The sequence below is a fragment of the Lonchura striata genome, chromosome 3 (assembly GCF_050655825.1).
Source record: "Lonchura striata isolate lonStrDom1 chromosome 3, ASM5065582v1, whole genome shotgun sequence".
In the NCBI taxonomy this organism is placed as follows: Eukaryota; Metazoa; Chordata; class Aves; order Passeriformes; family Estrildidae; genus Lonchura; species Lonchura striata.
Genome location: NC_140705.1, coordinates 102,547,301 through 102,565,390, shown reverse-complemented (window position 1 = coordinate 102,565,390; position 18,090 = coordinate 102,547,301). Strand labels below are relative to the sequence as shown.

Sequence of the window (18,090 nt, the reverse complement as noted above, 5' to 3'; positions counted from 1 at the left end):
TTTTTTTTTTTTTTTTTTTTTCTGAGTGTGCATGTATGCATGCAAGGCAAGTGTGGACATAGTTTTACAAATGAAAAATCAGCCTTCCCATCTCTTCCCACACCCTGTGCTCTAATACATGAGTTATTGCTGTTTCTCCCCCAGTTCTAACCAAGCTCACAGATGTCTGACTAAAATAGGCTTCAGGGGTCTAGAGATCTGTTTTCTTCAGTGCTGCAAACCACAGCAGTATCCAGAGGGCTTAGATATTGATTTTGACCTGTGCACATAACGCTATCTCATCTCTTAGTTGCTAAATATGGACATCTGTAGGAAAGGTCATGTTCTCAGACCTAATTAAGAAAATCAGGGGAGACAAATTATGGAAATGTGTAGTCCTAATGATGACCTGACAGGGCTGCCAGGTTACTGCAGATAGGCAGAGCCAGGCTGTGGCATGGCTGACTTGAAATAAAGTGTCAAGAAAGAAGGCAGTGCTTTCTGCAGCTCTTGCCTCACAGTAGTGATAAATTTGGTTCATTGCCTCCCCTTTTGGAATAAATAATTTATTTTTTTTGTCTGTTTCATTCTCTTTCTTTTAATGGTTAGCTTTTAGTCTCCTGCATCGCCCATTAATTGATATGAAGCCTGAACTTTAGCAGTTCCATATGAGAGAAAAGTGCTGGAAAACTTCGGAAAGATTTGTGCTAATACTGAATATTTCTCTTTTTAAAAATAGGTAATAAGTAGGAAGTAAATTATCCTGCCTTTGAGCCTAGAAAAAAAAATCTTAATGCTTGGGTTAAGTGCATTTTCTTTCTGTACATGTAGAAAGTGAATAATGGCGTAAACAGTGAATACTGTCATGTAGATTGAATCTATTACTAAAGTACTTGTGCTACTGCAGCTGTAGGAGGTGGGGTGAATGCAGCATTTTAGTTATTTTCTGCAGTTGTTCATGCTGTCTCTTGTTTGGAATGGAAAATGAAGTATTTCTCACGTTTTTGAGGGGGCAGGTGGAGTGGCCTCAGTTACTTTTTATGGCTGTTCATTAGACAATTTGTATTTTTTTTTTCTAGGTGGACTTTTATTAGACAATGAATTGAGCTGAATTTAATTTTGCATGGCAAATGAACAGCAGCAACTGCTTTTATCTGTACAGCATCTATCACAGTGTGTCCACTGTTCCTGTTCTTGGACCACAAAGACATAAGTAACAATAATTGCTCTGCTTACAGCCCTTGTGTTTTCACAGTGTCTCTGCCTCCTTATCTGGGTGTGGAAGTAATAGCACAAATTTTATGTTGTCTGACTGAGAGGTAGAGGCAAAACATGGATGTCCTGGATCTTGTATTTGGAAAGAAGGCTACTTACATGGCTGAGGTATCAGCGTGAGACAAGGGGTGCACTCACATAGATTAGATCTTCCAGAAAGCAAGGAAATGCAGAAGAAAATCTGTGTAAATGTGCACAGTATATAGCAAGGAAGTCTAACTAATGACAAATGACACATGGAAATTTACTTTTGGCAGTATTGTATGGACAAACTTATGAAGTACTTTTCTTGAATATAAAATATGGACACTGCTTTCCCCTGGGAGGCTGGTATGTTTTAAGGGTACAGTTCTACTCTGCAACAAACGTGTAGAAGGAGAGGAAGTGATTGTGTTTATTATTTTAAGAGCTTTTGACATTTAATTCTGCTCAGTCAGTGGCTATAGAATTATTTCTTCAGTGTCTTGAGCTTGCCCTTTGGTTTGGAGGGGACTGGCTACACTTTCTTCCTTTTTTTGTGCAGCAGCCATCACTGGCAATGAAAGTAAACCTGCCAACCTATGAAATATTTATCAACATCAATACATAGGTATCAGCAGTAGAATTTTTTCAGTATCATTCAGTCGCTTCAAAACATTTGAAATATAAGAGTTTGTGAAATTCAGTATTTTCTGACATACCTGACCAAGTGCTGCATATTGAAGTGAGCGCTGGACCCAACTTCCCTCTGTAAAAAAAATATAGTAAAAATGTACTATGTGTCTATTCTGGCCATATAACAGATTTTTTAAAATTTATTTTTGCATACCCTCAAGGGATGTTTTCTGTTGGACAGAGTTCCAGTAGTTGCAGCTTTGTTGGGGTAAATCAGACCCAGCAGAAGCCCATGGAATATTACTTAGCCTTGTCCTTTCCTTGGCTGCCACACAGACATTCCTTATGGTGACCCTTTAGAGCAGAGTACCTGGGGATGCCTGCTTGGGACACGCAGTGCCATTTCTAGCTCTTCATGAACTGAGGTTTTTCTATTTCCTTTGGGCACAAGGATCTCTGGGTGTCTTTTAATCTGCCTCTCAAAACTGGCAGGAGCAGCAGACCAAGAGGGTGGAAGGGAAGTAAATTGAGTTCAGGCTCCTTTGCATGACGTCGTGGAGCCATCTGTACGATAAAAGCATAAAAATAATCTGCACTGATAAGAGCATTAAAATGGGCAATAATCTAAAAGTACAGTTCTATTTCAGAAAGTGGTCATCTAAAATTGTCAATTTTTCAATCCAGCAGGTCTATTCCAATGAGCATTGAAATATAACTTGCTAAATCTAATGCCAAAAAGTACTGATTTAAAGTATTTCAGGACTATCTGATTTTTTCCCCTACTTTATCATCTGTGAAACAGTCTATTAAGTTTCTGTTGTTTGTAACCATTTGAAATTCTTTCACTTAGAAATTTTCAAGAGTTATATGCATAACCATTTCCCTGTGCAGTTCTTGCTTTTGATATTGATCCATTTATGATAGACAAATCGTTTCCTTTGAGGAAATCAAAGAGAGAGCACTGTTAATACTGAAATAAAAATAAATAGGGTTTTTTTAAATTGAGCTTTTTCTGAATTTTTAAAATCTCATTGTCAATACAATCAGGTGAGTATTAGGAGTAATGTGAATATTAAATGTATCCTTCCAGTGCAACCAAATCAAGTATACATTTTCTGTAAATATTCAAGTTCTTCTTGTACAAAAAGCCTAATTCTCTTTATCTCTGGTCAGAATTTGGTAGAATCAGTTTCTCCCAAATGATGTAGTTTAATTCCCTATAAATTTTTAAAATAAAATTTCTTTTAGTGAATTCCACAAGGGAAATTAGGATAAGAGAATGCTTGAGAAAAGTATTTTCCCTTAGACTGTTAAAATCTGATTTCACGTATTTTAATTAGCATTCCCATTTTTCATATCCAATTTCTTGAGCTCCTCTTCTGTGATTGTTTCCTTTCCCCAAGTATTTCTAATCCTTGACTCTTTTTAATTTTAATTATAAATTAAACAAATTCTAAGCTATTAAATCCTTCTTAAACCTTTATTATTTTTTGGCTTTGATAGGACTCTTGCTGACAAACAGCATTTTTTTTTTTTTTAATTGCAGGGATCTGTTTAATTTGAAAAACAGGTTTTGCACAAAAATAAAACTGTTTGCTCGCATATTGGGGTGGAGATTTTTAAGCAATGTATGACTAAAAGGCTTGGTTTTGAGACTGAAGCTAAAAGAGCACCATTTCTGGGGACTTCTCAAAATGTAAAATTTAGTGTTTCACTGGTAAGGTTTGTAAAGAGAAAAGGGAGAAATGGGCGTGAGCCCAGAGGGAAAAGGCCAGAAGACTTTGTTATAATTTCAGAATATTTTAAATGCAGAGACTAAATCAGCTTGTCAGTCCAGGACTTGCATGTCCAATTCTAAAATATGGTTATAATTTTTTGCATTTTCCACTTTACTTTTCCTCTCCAATACTGAGTGTTCAGAAATACCTGCTTTTCCTCCCCTGGAAATTAAGGCCTTTTGTGCCATATTCTCAGAATTGGCACTGAGGCTTTGCTCCAGTGTTTACAAAACAAAGCTGGGTATGGAATGAATGGGAAATGGAAATTAACTTACTCTGTGTAGTGATTTTTGTATCCGTGACTTGAAAAGTTTGGCATAGATATTAATGAAAAGAGTAGTGCATTCTCTCTCTTTTAGATTTCTGGAAATATCTCCGATTTAAATGAAGGCTGCTTTTTATATTCTTTTTTTTTTCCTCTCTCTTTTTACTCCCCACCCCCTGGTTGTATTAGATCTTGTCCAGATACTTAATAGAAATTGCTAGTGTGTTCCCAGGTAACAAATTACATCTGTCTCTGAAAATGAGTCAATGTAATCATGACAAATTCATGAAATAAAGGGAAAATGTATTGCTGCAGTCTTGGGGAACATGAGTCAATATACTTTATGTAATTATTTAATAAAACATATTTTCTAGTGCATTGAAGCAGCCTAAGATACTGAGGCAGTTGTATTTATTCAGGAATAAACAAACTTCCAGTAAAAGCTGGTGACCAGAAGTATGCAATTATGCATTTCCAGAAATACTCATTAAACCAGTCTGCTTAAATTTTAATCAGACTTCTATGTATGAAACAGTTTTGGTAAGAGGAAGTAGAAAAAAAAAAGAATTATTTTTTATGGTAGGCTATTCAGATCTTCTCATGCTCCAAATGGGTTTGAATTTTTTATTTTACTTCTTGTGCAAATCTGTATAAAAGTTAACAATACAAAATCCTGCATGTTGGCTTAATTCTCTTTCATGGGAGCCATATTATTTTCAGCACAGAAATACTGCATTGATATCAAAGCTGTCATAAAAAGGATATAATTTGGGGATTAGTGAGATATTTGAAATATTAAACTTTGTGTCGTTCATATGATGAATGTCAGAGGACTGATTATCAGTGCATGAATTCGTATGAATTATCAGTCACAGGAAATGTGTTGTAAGAAACAGAAAATCTGCAGATTGCCAGGTACTGCCAGTATCTTTTGGCCTTTATCTTTCTGACACTACATCTGACATGTTGCATAAGAATTCAAATATGGATATGCAATAGACAGCCTGTCGTTTGAAGTTTTTACGAAGGTATTTGTAAACCTATTCAAATAATCTGAAAGGGGAGTTCAGAGAGGAACCCACAAAATGGTAGTGGATGAAGGCAGGAGTGCGTATATTCATCTCTGGAAAGGGTCACTAAGCTTTTTGTGCGTCACGGTTTCTCTGTTACCTGAAACAAGGATCACCTTGTTTCTTTGGAAGCTCCGAATATCGTTGCTTTCACATGAAACCCTAATGGCCATTGCTCTTTGTCCTTCCAGGGCATCAGCAGCCTCTTCAGCTCCCTCAAAGTGGTCAGGCTGCTGCGGCTGGGTCGCGTGGCTCGGAAGCTGGACCACTACATCGAGTACGGGGCGGCGGTGCTGGTGCTGCTGGTGTGCGTGTTCGGGCTGGCGGCGCACTGGCTGGCCTGCATCTGGTACAGCATCGGCGACTACGAGGTCATCGACGAGGACACCAACACCATCCGCACCAAGAGCTGGCTCTACCAGCTGGGAGAGTCCATAGGGACCCCCTACCGCTTCAACACCTCCGGCTTCGGGAAGTGGGAAGGCGGGCCGAGCAAAGATTCCGTCTACATCTCCTCGCTGTATTTTACAATGACCAGCCTCACCAGTGTGGGGTTTGGGAACATCGCTCCCACGACGGACGGCGAGAAGATCTTCGCTGTGGCTATGATGATGATTGGCTGTAAGTATTAGAGATTCTGTCTTTCTCGTACACAGCACCAAATAGCTGCGTGTCATTGTCCTGGTTTGAAAAGCAAAACCAGTGAGAGGCTCTAAGTCAGAAGTACAATTTATTAGGAAAAAGGAAACAAAGAACCAAATATATACAATAGCACAAAATAAAAACCACTGACAGAGTTAGAGATACAACCTGACACTTGCTGGCTAGGGCAGTGGTAGCAGATATGGTTCTGTCCAAGCAGTGGTCCTGTAGACTGATGTAGTTTCCCTCTGGAGGTCCAGTGTAGAGAAGGTCTCAGCTGTTCCTCTTGGAAGAGGGGATCTACTTGTTGTCTGCACAACCCCACTTATATCCTTGGTGGCATCATTTGGCTCCTCCCTCTGGGCGGAGCATCTCACAATAGAATGCTGTGATCTTATCAGTCATGTGGCTAAAAGAACAGGTCCTCCTGGAGGGACTTATCTCTAAGGAAAGAAAGGGATTGCAGCTCGAGGTGGTAATGGAATGCACCCCAATATTATAACCTAAGACAGTCATGAATGCTGATTTCATAAGGACATCTGAAATCCTGGTAAATGCGATGCAGCTAAAAATATTTTTGGTGGCAGTATTACACAATTCCTTACTGGTTAGGTTTAAATCACAAATAGGAGTATTGTTGTGACTAGCAAAAATTCAGTTGTTTTGGAAAAAATATTCTGTCCATAGCCTCTCAGTGTGCTCTTCTAAGTAAACCATAAGATGCTTAAAGCCTGAACTGTTAAGAATTAATTCACCTTTTTGCCTCCATTTTAGTATGTGGCAAACTTATTCCATGTCTGAGAGCTGTACACATTTGATAAGTGGGTCAGAGTGTGGGAGGAGATCTGGGAGCATCATCTTCTAAGGGAGAGAGAACTGGGACTCTTTAGGAGCCACAAACTCGGTCATGGGCTGAGCACACAGACACATCCTGAAGCAAGGGGGGTGAGGCTGTGCTTGGGCACCTCTGGCTCAGACATCCTTGTTAGAACGAGTACATGGTGCCAAGCTGTCCAGCTTTTGGCCGTGTTGTCATTTCAATGCAGGATCTGCATACAATGTGCCTTGAGAGCTACTTGGAGTTAAGAATCTTATGGTGGCCACTGTTAAACTAGGTCATGGTTTTCTAGATAAGGGTGGAGCTTGAGCCAAAATAAGGGGGGAAAAATCTGCTTTGTCCATGGGAAAACTTGTCATTGTATGGAGAAAGATAGAAGCTTCTGTATGGTAACATTGCATCCAGAGTAGGAGAAAGTCAATCCTTGCTAAGCAGAAAATCAAACACAAATACGTAAGGAAAATCAATTAGCAGCACAGTGCCTGTTGTTGAAATGTGAACCTTTGATTCTTATGTGTCCTTTTACAGTAACACTGAAGCTACACACTGAGATTACATGTGCAGTGTTAAGTCTGATAAAGGTTAGTGAAAAAAACTATCAAGACAAGCATTGTTGATCACACAGGGATTGGGATATTTTAGCTATAAAAATTATTAATCTTCTTTTTCTAGCTTTTTCCTCTGCCAAGAGTCCCATCATCCTAATAAAACACCCTACAGGAGAAGGGAAATTTTTGTAAAACATGGATAAAATGTTGCAGCTTTCTCATGAGAAGGTGCATTAGACAATGTAGTGGTGTAGCACAAAACAGGCTTCCAAACATATTTCCTGATGAAGATGCCAGTTTGATAGGAAATATCATGATCTTTGGCTTATTGTTATGACCACGATACTAGCTAGAACAAGAACAGCTAGTATTGATCAGTATTATTATTTAGTGCTATGAATAATGATTAAGCATAGCCTTCAAAAGTCATGAATGTGCATGGGATTCTTTTGGACTTGTACTCGTTCCAAGCTCTTCATATGATGTGGACAAAAGAAACTGAATTTATGCATAAATAATGTTGATTTACATGAGCAGAAATAAAATGATAACCTTTCTTTTTGTGTGGTTTATCCTCTGCTCATTTGAATTGCAGTAAGTGCTGTATCAGAGGACTAGTGGCTTAAACAATACTGTGGCCAGCTAAGCTTACAGTCATGATTGCATTAGTAAGATCACCTTTGAAATTTTTACCTTATTTTTATTTCTCAAAGAAACTGACTTTTCTGGAAATTGTGATGGAGAAGGTGAATATGTGTGAAAATGCCTTCAAGCCCCAATTTTTTTTGCATGGGCTGGATGTGAGGCTGCCCTGCAGGAAGTCAGGGTGCAGTGCATGGCAGGAACTTGCCCTCCCACTGAAGGGTGCCAAAGAAGCTACAGCTCTGTGGGTCCTGAATCCATTCAGAATCACAACACTTCCTTTGCACCCTCCCTCTGATTTTTGATATCAAAGATCTTGGCTTCAGTTTGCTCCATGAGCTGTGCCTCCATGGTTTGGTAGGGGCACTCAAGAGCTGCTTCCATGCAGTGCAGATGTTGGCATCAAGTAGAGGAAAAGGAAGAGTTTACTTTTAGAAATGTGAGTTCTTCCTGCTCAGAATTATTTTTCATCCAATGGATTTGACTGTACAAAGTTCTTGTACCTCTGGGAAAGGCTGGTCATAGTGTGTACATTGCCAGGTGGTGTGGTGGCTTTGCAAGCTTTTCAAGTCCTTGTTTCTAGCAATTTGGTTTCTAGTTTTGTTTTGGTTTAGTGGATCCATATCTTGAATAATTTCTGAAGAAGAAAGGTGTGAATAGCAGTGATACTTTTTTCTTTGATCTTGGATTTTGTCTGTTGAGCCTCTGTTTCTGAAGAGGACTTGCTGTATAAACAAGTGTTTTTAAGATGTGCATTGCTGTCGTTTCCACTGGCAGATTGACTGAAAGGTTTGTGCTACAGTCAGCACAGGCCTGTGGTGACATCCAAATGGGGTGTTTGTGCCAGAAAGGCTCAGAGTATTAGAGGCACTTGAAAGCATATGCAGTTCATAACTAGTGTCCTTCCATGTTTCTTGAGCATGCTCGTGCCCAGAGAGATGGAGTTAACACTGTAATTCCATCTTTCGTAAGTTAAAATGTGGTTTCCCTCCTGCTCAGGGCAGCAGGATATGTCTCCTGCTCACTGCTTACTCCCTCTGTAAAGTTGATCCTGTGGCAGAATTTCATTTGTGTTGCATTAACTCTGTAGACACACTGACCACCAGTAATAGTACTTTGCTGTGATATCAGATAGCTGTTTAAAAAAGTAGGTAGGACTACTTCCATTCCCTCTTTTATTCAAGCTTTCATTATGGTAAATAATAAATCCAGGTAAGTTTTAATTAAAAATTTAGAAATACTTTAATGAAGCTGTCCTGGACCAGTGGGAATTTTGGCTGAGTGCAAATGTTGACCCAGTAAAAAATTTAATGTATGTTGCTTGTAGGGGGAGTGGGTGCATCATATGAACTGTGTACAGACACTGGGAAGGCATGGTTGAGGTGAATAAGATGTGTGTGGGTATTGAGCCTGTGGGGCTGACTTTATTGGTTGTGCTTACACTTGGGACAAAGCTTAAGAAAGCCTAGCTTTGTCTCAGCAGCCCTGGTCTCTGCTTCAGGGCCTCCTTCTGCAGGGAGGTGTTGTGCTCTCAAATGCAATGATACACATACTGTCCTCTGGCCTCATTGTGGCTGCAGTTTTCAGAGAGAAGGTGTTTTGTTCTTGGTTATTTTGATATGGGAAGGTGAAGCCCTTAATTAGATTTGTGGGGGACTGTGGCATACTCATAACCCCAGGGATGTTTTGTCACTTCGTCAGCTCCACTGGAGGGGGTCGGTGAAAATTGCTCTTGATTCTTGACCTCAAACAGTGCACATCTCTTTGGGAAGATCAAGTTATTCTAAAATAGAGATGAAGTACCCAGTGGCTGCTTTTAACAATTTCTGTTCTGTGGAAGCTTGTATTTCTTATTACAGTGTAGCTGCTTTTCCTGAACATATGGTGAATTATAGTTTTGCAAAGCAAAATATCTTCACATCTGTGAACTGACCTGCATGGTTTTGCCTCACTTTCTTTATTGAGTGTATGTGTGTGTGTATATATAGAGAGGAGGATGAGTTACTAGGGGAAGTAAAATCAATTAATTCCTCAGCTTCATTTTAAATGAAAAACATATTTGCTTATCCCTTTCCACAGATGGCCACTAAATTGCTAATTAATAGGGAAGATGTCTACAGACAGATCTTTCAGTGAGGTTGATATTACATAAAACCATGCTTAAAACCACTGTCTGGGTCTGCAGAAAGACATATATTTTCCATTTTTAATTCTTGAGGAAAAAAAAAAGCTATTTCAATATTTGGTTTCTTCCCTATGGAGACATATGCCTTGCAATTACAGTCTTTATATATTTTCTCAGAGATTCTGTCAGGTTGGTTTGGGTATTGTTTATTTTTCCTAAGCACTAGCAAAAATCAGAGGATTTTAATTTGCAGTTTTTTCTCTGGGTACTGTGTCAGCAATCCCCTTGCTATGCAGGTGGAGTAGGGATGATCAGTTCTAAAAATACTTGGCATTCTTGACTTTTGACATAAAATAATACTGATGGATGCTTGTCTATTTGGATTTTGAGCAATGGAGCAAAATCCATCATTTTGGGAGATTTTTGTTGATGTTTTCAGTTGCATTGAAAGATCCCAAGCCTTTGGTGCTTGTTTATGCTAAATTCCCTTTTGTTAGGTAGGAACTTACTGGAACTACCGGGCTAGATTCATCCAAAATATGAAGGAAAATGCACATGTCTGAATGCTAAATAAAATAATAAATTCCCCTGTGAAACACTATACTTAGACCAGATAGTGAGAGGGATCATGGAAAAAGACAAAAGTAGGAGTTAAAAGGTCAGATTAATGAACATGCATGCTTGCATGCTGTGATGAGTTGTCAGCCACTGAGTTAATTAATCAAAACAGTCCAGAAATCCAAGCCACTCCTCTTCTGCACGATGTGGTGTGCAACACAAGCATCATGCAGTCCTGCAGCACTTCAGCTGCTGTCTCTGATTAAGGTAGACACAGATTCCAGGAGACTGGGGTAGCTGTCTCAGCTTTGATCAGCCTTGTCTGTGCATAGTTTCTTGCTCACTAGGCAAAAAACCCACCAAAACCAAACCAAACAAAAACACTCAAACAATCCAGAAATGACAAAACCATTGGGTAGATGTGAAAACATAGGCAGTTTTGTTTACAGCACTCCTGCTGAAAGGAGCAGTAGTTTGACCATCCTTGAGAGCTTTAAGAAAATCTTGGTGGCAGGCATCCTGATGCACAGGTCAGTGTCACAGCTGCACAGAGCATTGGTGTGCTTTGGTGACCTCCAGCAGGGTAAGAAGTGTTTAGTGGCTCTTTGGAACAAGGAAAGTGAGGAACTGATAAAAAACTAAACTATTGTTAGCAAAACACCTGGACAAGTTATAGAGGCATGGCAGCATCACGTTTGATAATCATCCTAAGGCATGATTTCCCCCTCATAAAGCAGGTCATCAGCTGAAAAGCAAATGGATGTGGCCATTTACTAACATATATCTAATGACAAGAGAAATGCATTTACCCCTAGAACCCCTTCTAGGTGGTGGGGGAATGTGTTGGAATCATTTTTGCTGGAAGCTGGTGGCCTGAAACTAAAGGCCAGTCATGTGCCAAGTGTTAGTTAGGTTTGCTGAGGGTATCATTAATGGGTGCAGCAGAAAGGCCTAAGATATTTTAAACCCAAAGCAACATTCTCTGTGTTCCTGGGTATTGTCAGTGCAGTGTTTTGGGTTTGGGGACATGCTGGGAAAGGAAAATAAACCTTATCTTGCAAAAACTGTCTCTTGAATTCCTGGTATTTGTCACATGCCTGGCAAGATGACAAAAATCTCTCACATATCACAGACCCCTTGCAAGCTCCTGAAGCTGCAGATGGCATACTTTCTATAGGGCTGATTGTTTTGCATAAATTTTCATTCTTATCTATCTTAGCCAACAGCAGCACTACACTATTAGTTAATTTAAAGGCCTGGATTTTTTTTTTTTTTTTAATAAGTATGGCCAGTCTTTGCAGTTGTGTTCCTTTACCGCTCTGTGCTGTGCCTTATTACTTTTTATTTGATGCTAGTCATGGTATTTGAAGAGATGATGTGTTATTGCTGTAATTGTTAAGCAACTATTTGGGATTTCTGAATGTTATTTTACTTGGATGCTTTCTCCACTAGAACAAACCACCAAAAGTGTTCTGGATATATTTCTGTGCTACAGCAAGTTTCAGCAAAGTGATAGGGCTGGCAGAAAAGTGAGTAGAGTTTCCTTGTAGCTTAGAAGAGGGTTTAACTACTAGGGCAGGATTGGGTCTTGTTATCTCTAAAGGTGAAAATATTTCAAAGAATGTAAAGAATGAGTAAAAACGAAGCAAAAAAAAAAAAAAGCCCAACAAAAAGCCAACTCCAAAAATCAACAACAAAACCTCAAAGTCATTGTGATAAATAGAAATAAAACAGATAGACAAGGTTGTTTTTGACTTTTTGGGTGTATAAACAATCCTTCAGACATCTGAGTCCTGAGGGATGCAATTTCCATTGGAGCACGTTGGTATTTCTCATTGGTAAGTGTGGGGTGCACCAGGTCGTGGTGGCAGTTCCAGCCCCACTGATGAGCCTGCAGAGTTACATCATTGACATTCAGTGCAGACAGGCCATGGAGGAGAGATGCCATCAGTGCTGACAGGCTTCACAACACAGCAAAGTCAGAATTTAGCTCTTAAAAGCTGCCTCCTGTTTGGATAAGGACATCCAGGACCTGCTTGTTTTTTTCAGGATTGCTTGTTATTTAAGCACAAGCCTGTTCCCCAGGACTCAGTATTGGGACCAGTCTTGTTTAATATCCTTCTGAATAATCTGGATGAGGGGGTCAAGTGTACCCTCAGCCAGTTTGCAGGGGACACCAAATTATGTGGCAGTCTTGATTTTCTGGAGGCCAGGAAGGCTCTGTAGAGGGATCTGTACAGACTGGATTGCTCTGCTGAGGCCATTGGTGACGTTCAACAAGGTCAAGTGACAGGTCCTGGCCTGGGGTCACAACAACCCCGTGCAGCTCTGCTGGCCTGGGGCAGAGTGGCTGGAAAGGATGCAGGGTGCTGGTACAGCAGCTGAGCATGGGCCAGTGTGTGCCTAGGTGGCCAAGGAGGCCAGTGGCATTCTGGCTTGTACCAGAAATAGTGTGGCCAGCAGGACCAGAGCAGTGATTTTGCCCTCTGTACTGGGCACTGGTGAGGCTGCACCTCAAATCCTGTGCTCAGTTCTGGGCCTTCCACTACAAGAAAGGCACTGAGGTGCTGAGTGAGTGCAGAGAAGGGCAGCAGAGCTATGGAGGGTCTGGAGCACAAGTCCCATGAGGAGCAGCTGAGGGAGCTGGGAGTGTTCAGCCTGGAGAAAAGGAGACTCAGGAGACCTTCTCACTCTCCTCAAGTCCCTGAAAGGAGGCTGTAGCCAGGTGGGGGTTGGTCTCTTCTCCCAGCTAACAAGTGACAGGATGAGAAGAAATAGCCTCAAGTTGCACCAGAGGAGACTTAGATTGGATATTAGTAAAAATTTCTTCATGGGAAGCATGTTCAGGCATGGGAATAGAGTGCCCAGTGGATTGGTAAAGTCACCATGCTGGAAGTATTTAAAAGACATATAGATATGGCACTTGGGGACACGGTTTAGTGATGGACTTGGCAGTGCTGGGTTAAGGTTGGACTCAATGATCTTAAAGGTCTTTTCCAATTTGAATGATTATCTGGTTCTATGATAAAACACTGTTGTTAAAGCCAGGAAAAAAACCTTTGTGTGACAGCTCTCTAAATAGTGAATCCTACAAAAATTGTCCCCAGGCGAAGATAGACTCAAAGTTGTTTTTCAAGTTCACAACACAAATGCTAATGCTGTAATAAATCTGTCTTAGCTAATGACCATGGGCATATGAGGAGTGGCCCATTCATAAGGGGTTAGCCCCCTCCTCACCCCAACACATTTTAAAGCAAGAAGAAAGAAAGTATTTTCTATCACTATATTAGTGTAGTAGTACTTTGTTTCCTGGCCTGACTTGGGGAAGCTTAAATTAATTCTCTATGAGATGTTATTTATTTGAATACAAAAATGAGTAACCGGTATTCCCTTTCTTGTTATTTAAAGTGTATATGGCCAGATTAAAACTAGATTAAATGATTGCTACTAATTTTTGACAAAATATAATTTGGAAAGGGCAATGTTAAATTGCCTGTATAATTTTGGCTGTAGGGAAAAAGAACATAAATGTTCCAGAGCTACATCACATACCTATGCTTTATGAATTGTCCCTTGATATGTTATCTTGCTGTAATGACTAAAAATTTCAGACTTTACTTCAGCCTAATAGAACTAAAGAATCACCCTTCCTCAGAATATACTAGAATTTAGTTGCTAGAATGGTCCCAGGATATAGTCCATATCTCTATCAGTACTCTGCAAATCCCTTCAGGACAATTTCTGAAGTGAGATTTCTCTAAAAATTTCTAATTCTCAAGGTTTTTACAATCCATTTCTCTCCTGCAGAGCTTAACATTGCTCCCCAAGACATTGGACAACTTTTGAAAGAACTGTAAATGCAGATGGAGAAAAAATAGTTCTGTTTGACAGGAGAGAAGATAAAAGCTGTGAAGTGTTAATAGTTTGGTTTTTCCAGGATTTGAGGAGAGATCACAGTACAGTAATGTTATAGATAATTGCCTTTTTCTTTTACACAGCGTTTCTAAATTTTGTCTTTTAACTCTTTAATAGGAAGGAGAAGGATAAGGAAAATAAGTAGGTGTCCAAGCTGTGGATATCTTTCTTTTTCACCTCATGTCTTTCATATCACGTGCAGGATTTTGCTTTCTTTAGACATTTCTAACATTACTTCCTGTAAGTAGATTTAAAACACTGAAGAAATATGCTGGCTTTATCAAACTTTAATCAGTGTGCAACCAACTTGTTTTAAAATCTAAAGGAACATGATTAACCCAAGTTAATTTGTGAGAGAAGAGCATAATGCATCCAAAGCATGGACTGAGAGAGGAGAGGAATATAAAAAGAAGAAATAATATTTCAGGCAGGAACCAGGGGATAATTTGCAAGAGAAATACTTTGTTCCCTGCAATAAATGAAGACTCTGCAAGAGACACAGTGCTTTGCTATGTAGGACAGCAAACCTTGGGGTTCAGTTTACAAATTTATTCTTCCGTTGCTGAATTACACAAGTGCAATCTAGAAGAGCATGGTTTGTCTGTCAGAACTATATTATGGATTCCCACTTGTGGAATTGGCTAAATATATGCAACATACAAAAAAAAAAACATGTCAAATTTTTCATTCTCTGCATTCCTGGAAGGCCTTTCCTTAAGGAGCCAACTGTATTGCTGAAGGATGGCAATCCTGGACAAGGATTTGGCTGTCCATTTCTGACTAAGAGAAATCCAATTAGATAGGCATGGAGGGCAAATACTAAAAGAGCACATCCACATATGACACATTGTGCCACTTGTCATCAAATATGTGGAATATGATGGAAGTTCCAAAGCATCTTCTAAGCCCTTTTCACTTCTGCATCAGCTTCCAAAAATTATGTAGTTATTTTAATATCTACATTCTGCTGGACTCAAACAGGCCTGCTGTAGGGTACAAAGTGTTGGAGTGGAAATAGCTTGCCTAGCTGGAGTGTGTGAGTGGTTTATAGATCATGATGTGACCTTAGCCACTTGGATAAGCAGTCTCATGACATCTTGAGAATGAATAAGGCTTAGTTGTGCTTACCAGATCAGTGACTTTTAGTGCATTTGGCTGCTTTTATATTTTAAAGGCAGATTTGGCTGTTTATAAACCTGATAGGGAATGTTTTAGAAGAGGCAAATACTACTGTGGGTCATATGCAGTCTATTTCTTGGAGTTGAAAGCTCTGAAATACAGTAGATCTGAGCTTGAGTTATTACCTGAAGACATATCCTATCAGAAGCAGCATCCTGTTGGAAGAAATTCTGATCTACTGAGAGAATATGGAATATATGTAAAAAGATGGGTATCTTTTATCCACTGTGCAGCAACTCTTGCTGCTACTGGTGTGAAAAATGTGGAAGGAGACAAGTAATGTATTTATTAATAGTTACGTCCTATTGCCTGGAAAAAAAAGTATAAAATTTATTCTTCTAGCAAAAGGATTTTAGGAACCAGTAGGTTCTAAAATCTCAAGTGCCTTACAGTAAAGAATGAAACAGTTGAGATATTGAGGCCTGACTTTTCTGACTCATCTCAACATTAATTAGGAATGCTTTTTTCCTTCATTGAAATGAAACCAGTAACTGTACCAAGTGGTGTGGAATTCAGTTTTCTGGTGAGATGATAGGCAAAGCTTGCCTTCCCCTGTCACCATCCCAAAAGCAAGTATGTGTTGGTTGATGGGTGCAGGTGAACAGGATGATTCAGGTTTGTGGTTTGGTTTTTCATTGTTTTTGCAAGGATCTTGCAGGACTTTCACTACAAAATAAAAGGCAACTGGAGATTGATAATACCTTTGAAGTGTAACGAGGCCAAATGGAAGGAGACAGAATTGGACTTAAGATAATTAATTTCTGCCTTTGAACTTGAATGAGGAATTTTTTTTGCAAGTTATTTTCTGATAAGACTTACTAGGAAAGCATGAAAAAATAATGTTGGAGGTTTTGGGTCATCCTGGTCCACAGAGATCTTAAACAGTCTCAGAGCTTCTAGAAACTTCATCAAGTGAATTCTGAAAACTGTAAGCTTATTTATTACAGTTGTATAACTTACTGACAGTTTGTACTTTTTGTACAAGTTTTGCAAAATATGAAGTAGCACAGTTGCTCCAATTCTGAACCAACACTCTCCTACTATTTCTGCTCAAAACCTCTTCCTTCTTTCATATTCAGAAGGCAAATCAGTGGAATTTCATCTCCTAATGGTCAGGCCTGCGGTGGTCCTTTGTGTGTATGGTCCTGGACAGTGTGCATCCTTTTGCATCAAACACACAGATCTGGCACTGATTTGGTCTTGGAAATAACCCAGTATCCACTGAGACTAATTCACAGAACTGCACCCTAAATCTTCTGTGGCCTATTTCCAGTTCTCTTTCCTGAAATGGACCACCATTTTTCTATCACTTCTCTCTACAGACCTTCATTTCTGGGCCTGTCACCACTCTGAGCTTTACCATCCCACACTAGCAGCATCATCCTGCTTTTAGGTTTTTTTTCCTCACAGAGAAAATTTAATAAGAAACAAGGAACCAGAAAAGGTATTTGATTTGTTCCGCCCCTTTGTTTTTTGGGAGGGAAGTTGTTATAAATTATAATTCCTTGAGATTCTTATTCCTTAACCATTTACTGAACTTTAAAATTCTTGTTGAGTTTGCTTCGTTTAAATCCAGAGGGAGAGAGGGGAGAGGAAATGAAGGTGATTTCCTATATTGCAACAGTGCAAATAAGTTTTGATTGCTTGATTCACTTCTGTTTTGAATACTTTTGATTCTTCTTATTTTTTCTTCATAAAAGCCTTTCTTTTCGTGACCTAGAAAATTATAAAATCAATTTTATCAGCAACTAAGTATGCCAAAACTAAAGATTTTAAAAGCTGTCTTTCTCACACTCCTTGCAAATGAGTTGACTGCAGGTTAGTAATGAGATGACAGCTACAGAATGTGTGAGGGGGGAAATGGGCATTTTTTTGGAAAGGAGCCTTATTCCACATGAAGTTAGCAACCTTCTGTGAAAATCATAGAGGAATTACCAAACAGAGAAATCGCTGTGAGCAAACCACTGTGTTGTGTAGGTGCTGCACAGACTGTGGGCATTGGGAAGGAGAAGAGAACCTATGAGTGTGCCACCTTTGGCCCACAAAGCTCTTCTGATCCACTCATGCAGTGAAAACAATGTCTAATAATTCTCTGAACCTTCATGAATAAGGTAAACTGAAGTGACTGGAGGCTGTGCCAGGTGCTGTGTGGAATGTGGATGGCATTGCCATCCCATTGCTGGTGCCCTGTAGTGTGGCACAGGGGAGCTGAGGCTGTATTGAGGTGAGGTGTTAACTGTGCTGTTACCTTCTATGACCTATTTTCCATTCTTTGCCATTATTAGGTATTTAGAATCTGTGCAGGGAGGTAGGGAGGGACCTGCCTCATGTTCCAGATGCTCCTGTTTGTTCTCCATGCTGCATGCATTGGTGTAGGTGTTTCCAAGAGGCACCTGAGAACAGTGAATCACCTGTAGATGCTGGCTTGGCACTGCAATATGCCATCTGACCAAGAGGCAGCTTTCTGGAAAAAAGGAAAAGGGGAGAGGTAGGTGAGTCAGAATTTTTTTTTCCCCTCACTGATACAAAAGAAGACAGCACACTTGTGAAAACTGCAAGAGTCAAAATCAAAACTTCTCCATATATGTTCAGAAGTATGAGAACAGCAGTACCTGTGAGGCAGAGATCTCTATGGCATTGCCAGGCACCTTCTGGGGAATGACTCGAAGCTGCCAAGTAGAT

General features: G+C 39.7%; 1 protein-coding gene across 3 annotated transcripts in view; it reads left to right on the top strand.

Moving 5' to 3' along the window:
- Nucleotides 1-18,090, top strand: part of KCNH1 (potassium voltage-gated channel subfamily H member 1) — a 175,402-nt gene that overhangs the window by 44,545 nt on the left and 112,767 nt on the right. For all 3 annotated transcript variants that reach the window (XR_014954014.1, XM_021547543.4, XM_085576002.1), the window contains one exon: nucleotides 5,153-5,582. Coding sequence is in view for 2 of the 3 variants with exons in the window: in XM_021547543.4 (XP_021403218.3) it covers nucleotides 5,153-5,582 (430 nt within the window). In the remaining variant the exon portion in view is untranslated. The remainder of the gene's footprint in view (nucleotides 1-5,152; nucleotides 5,583-18,090) is intronic.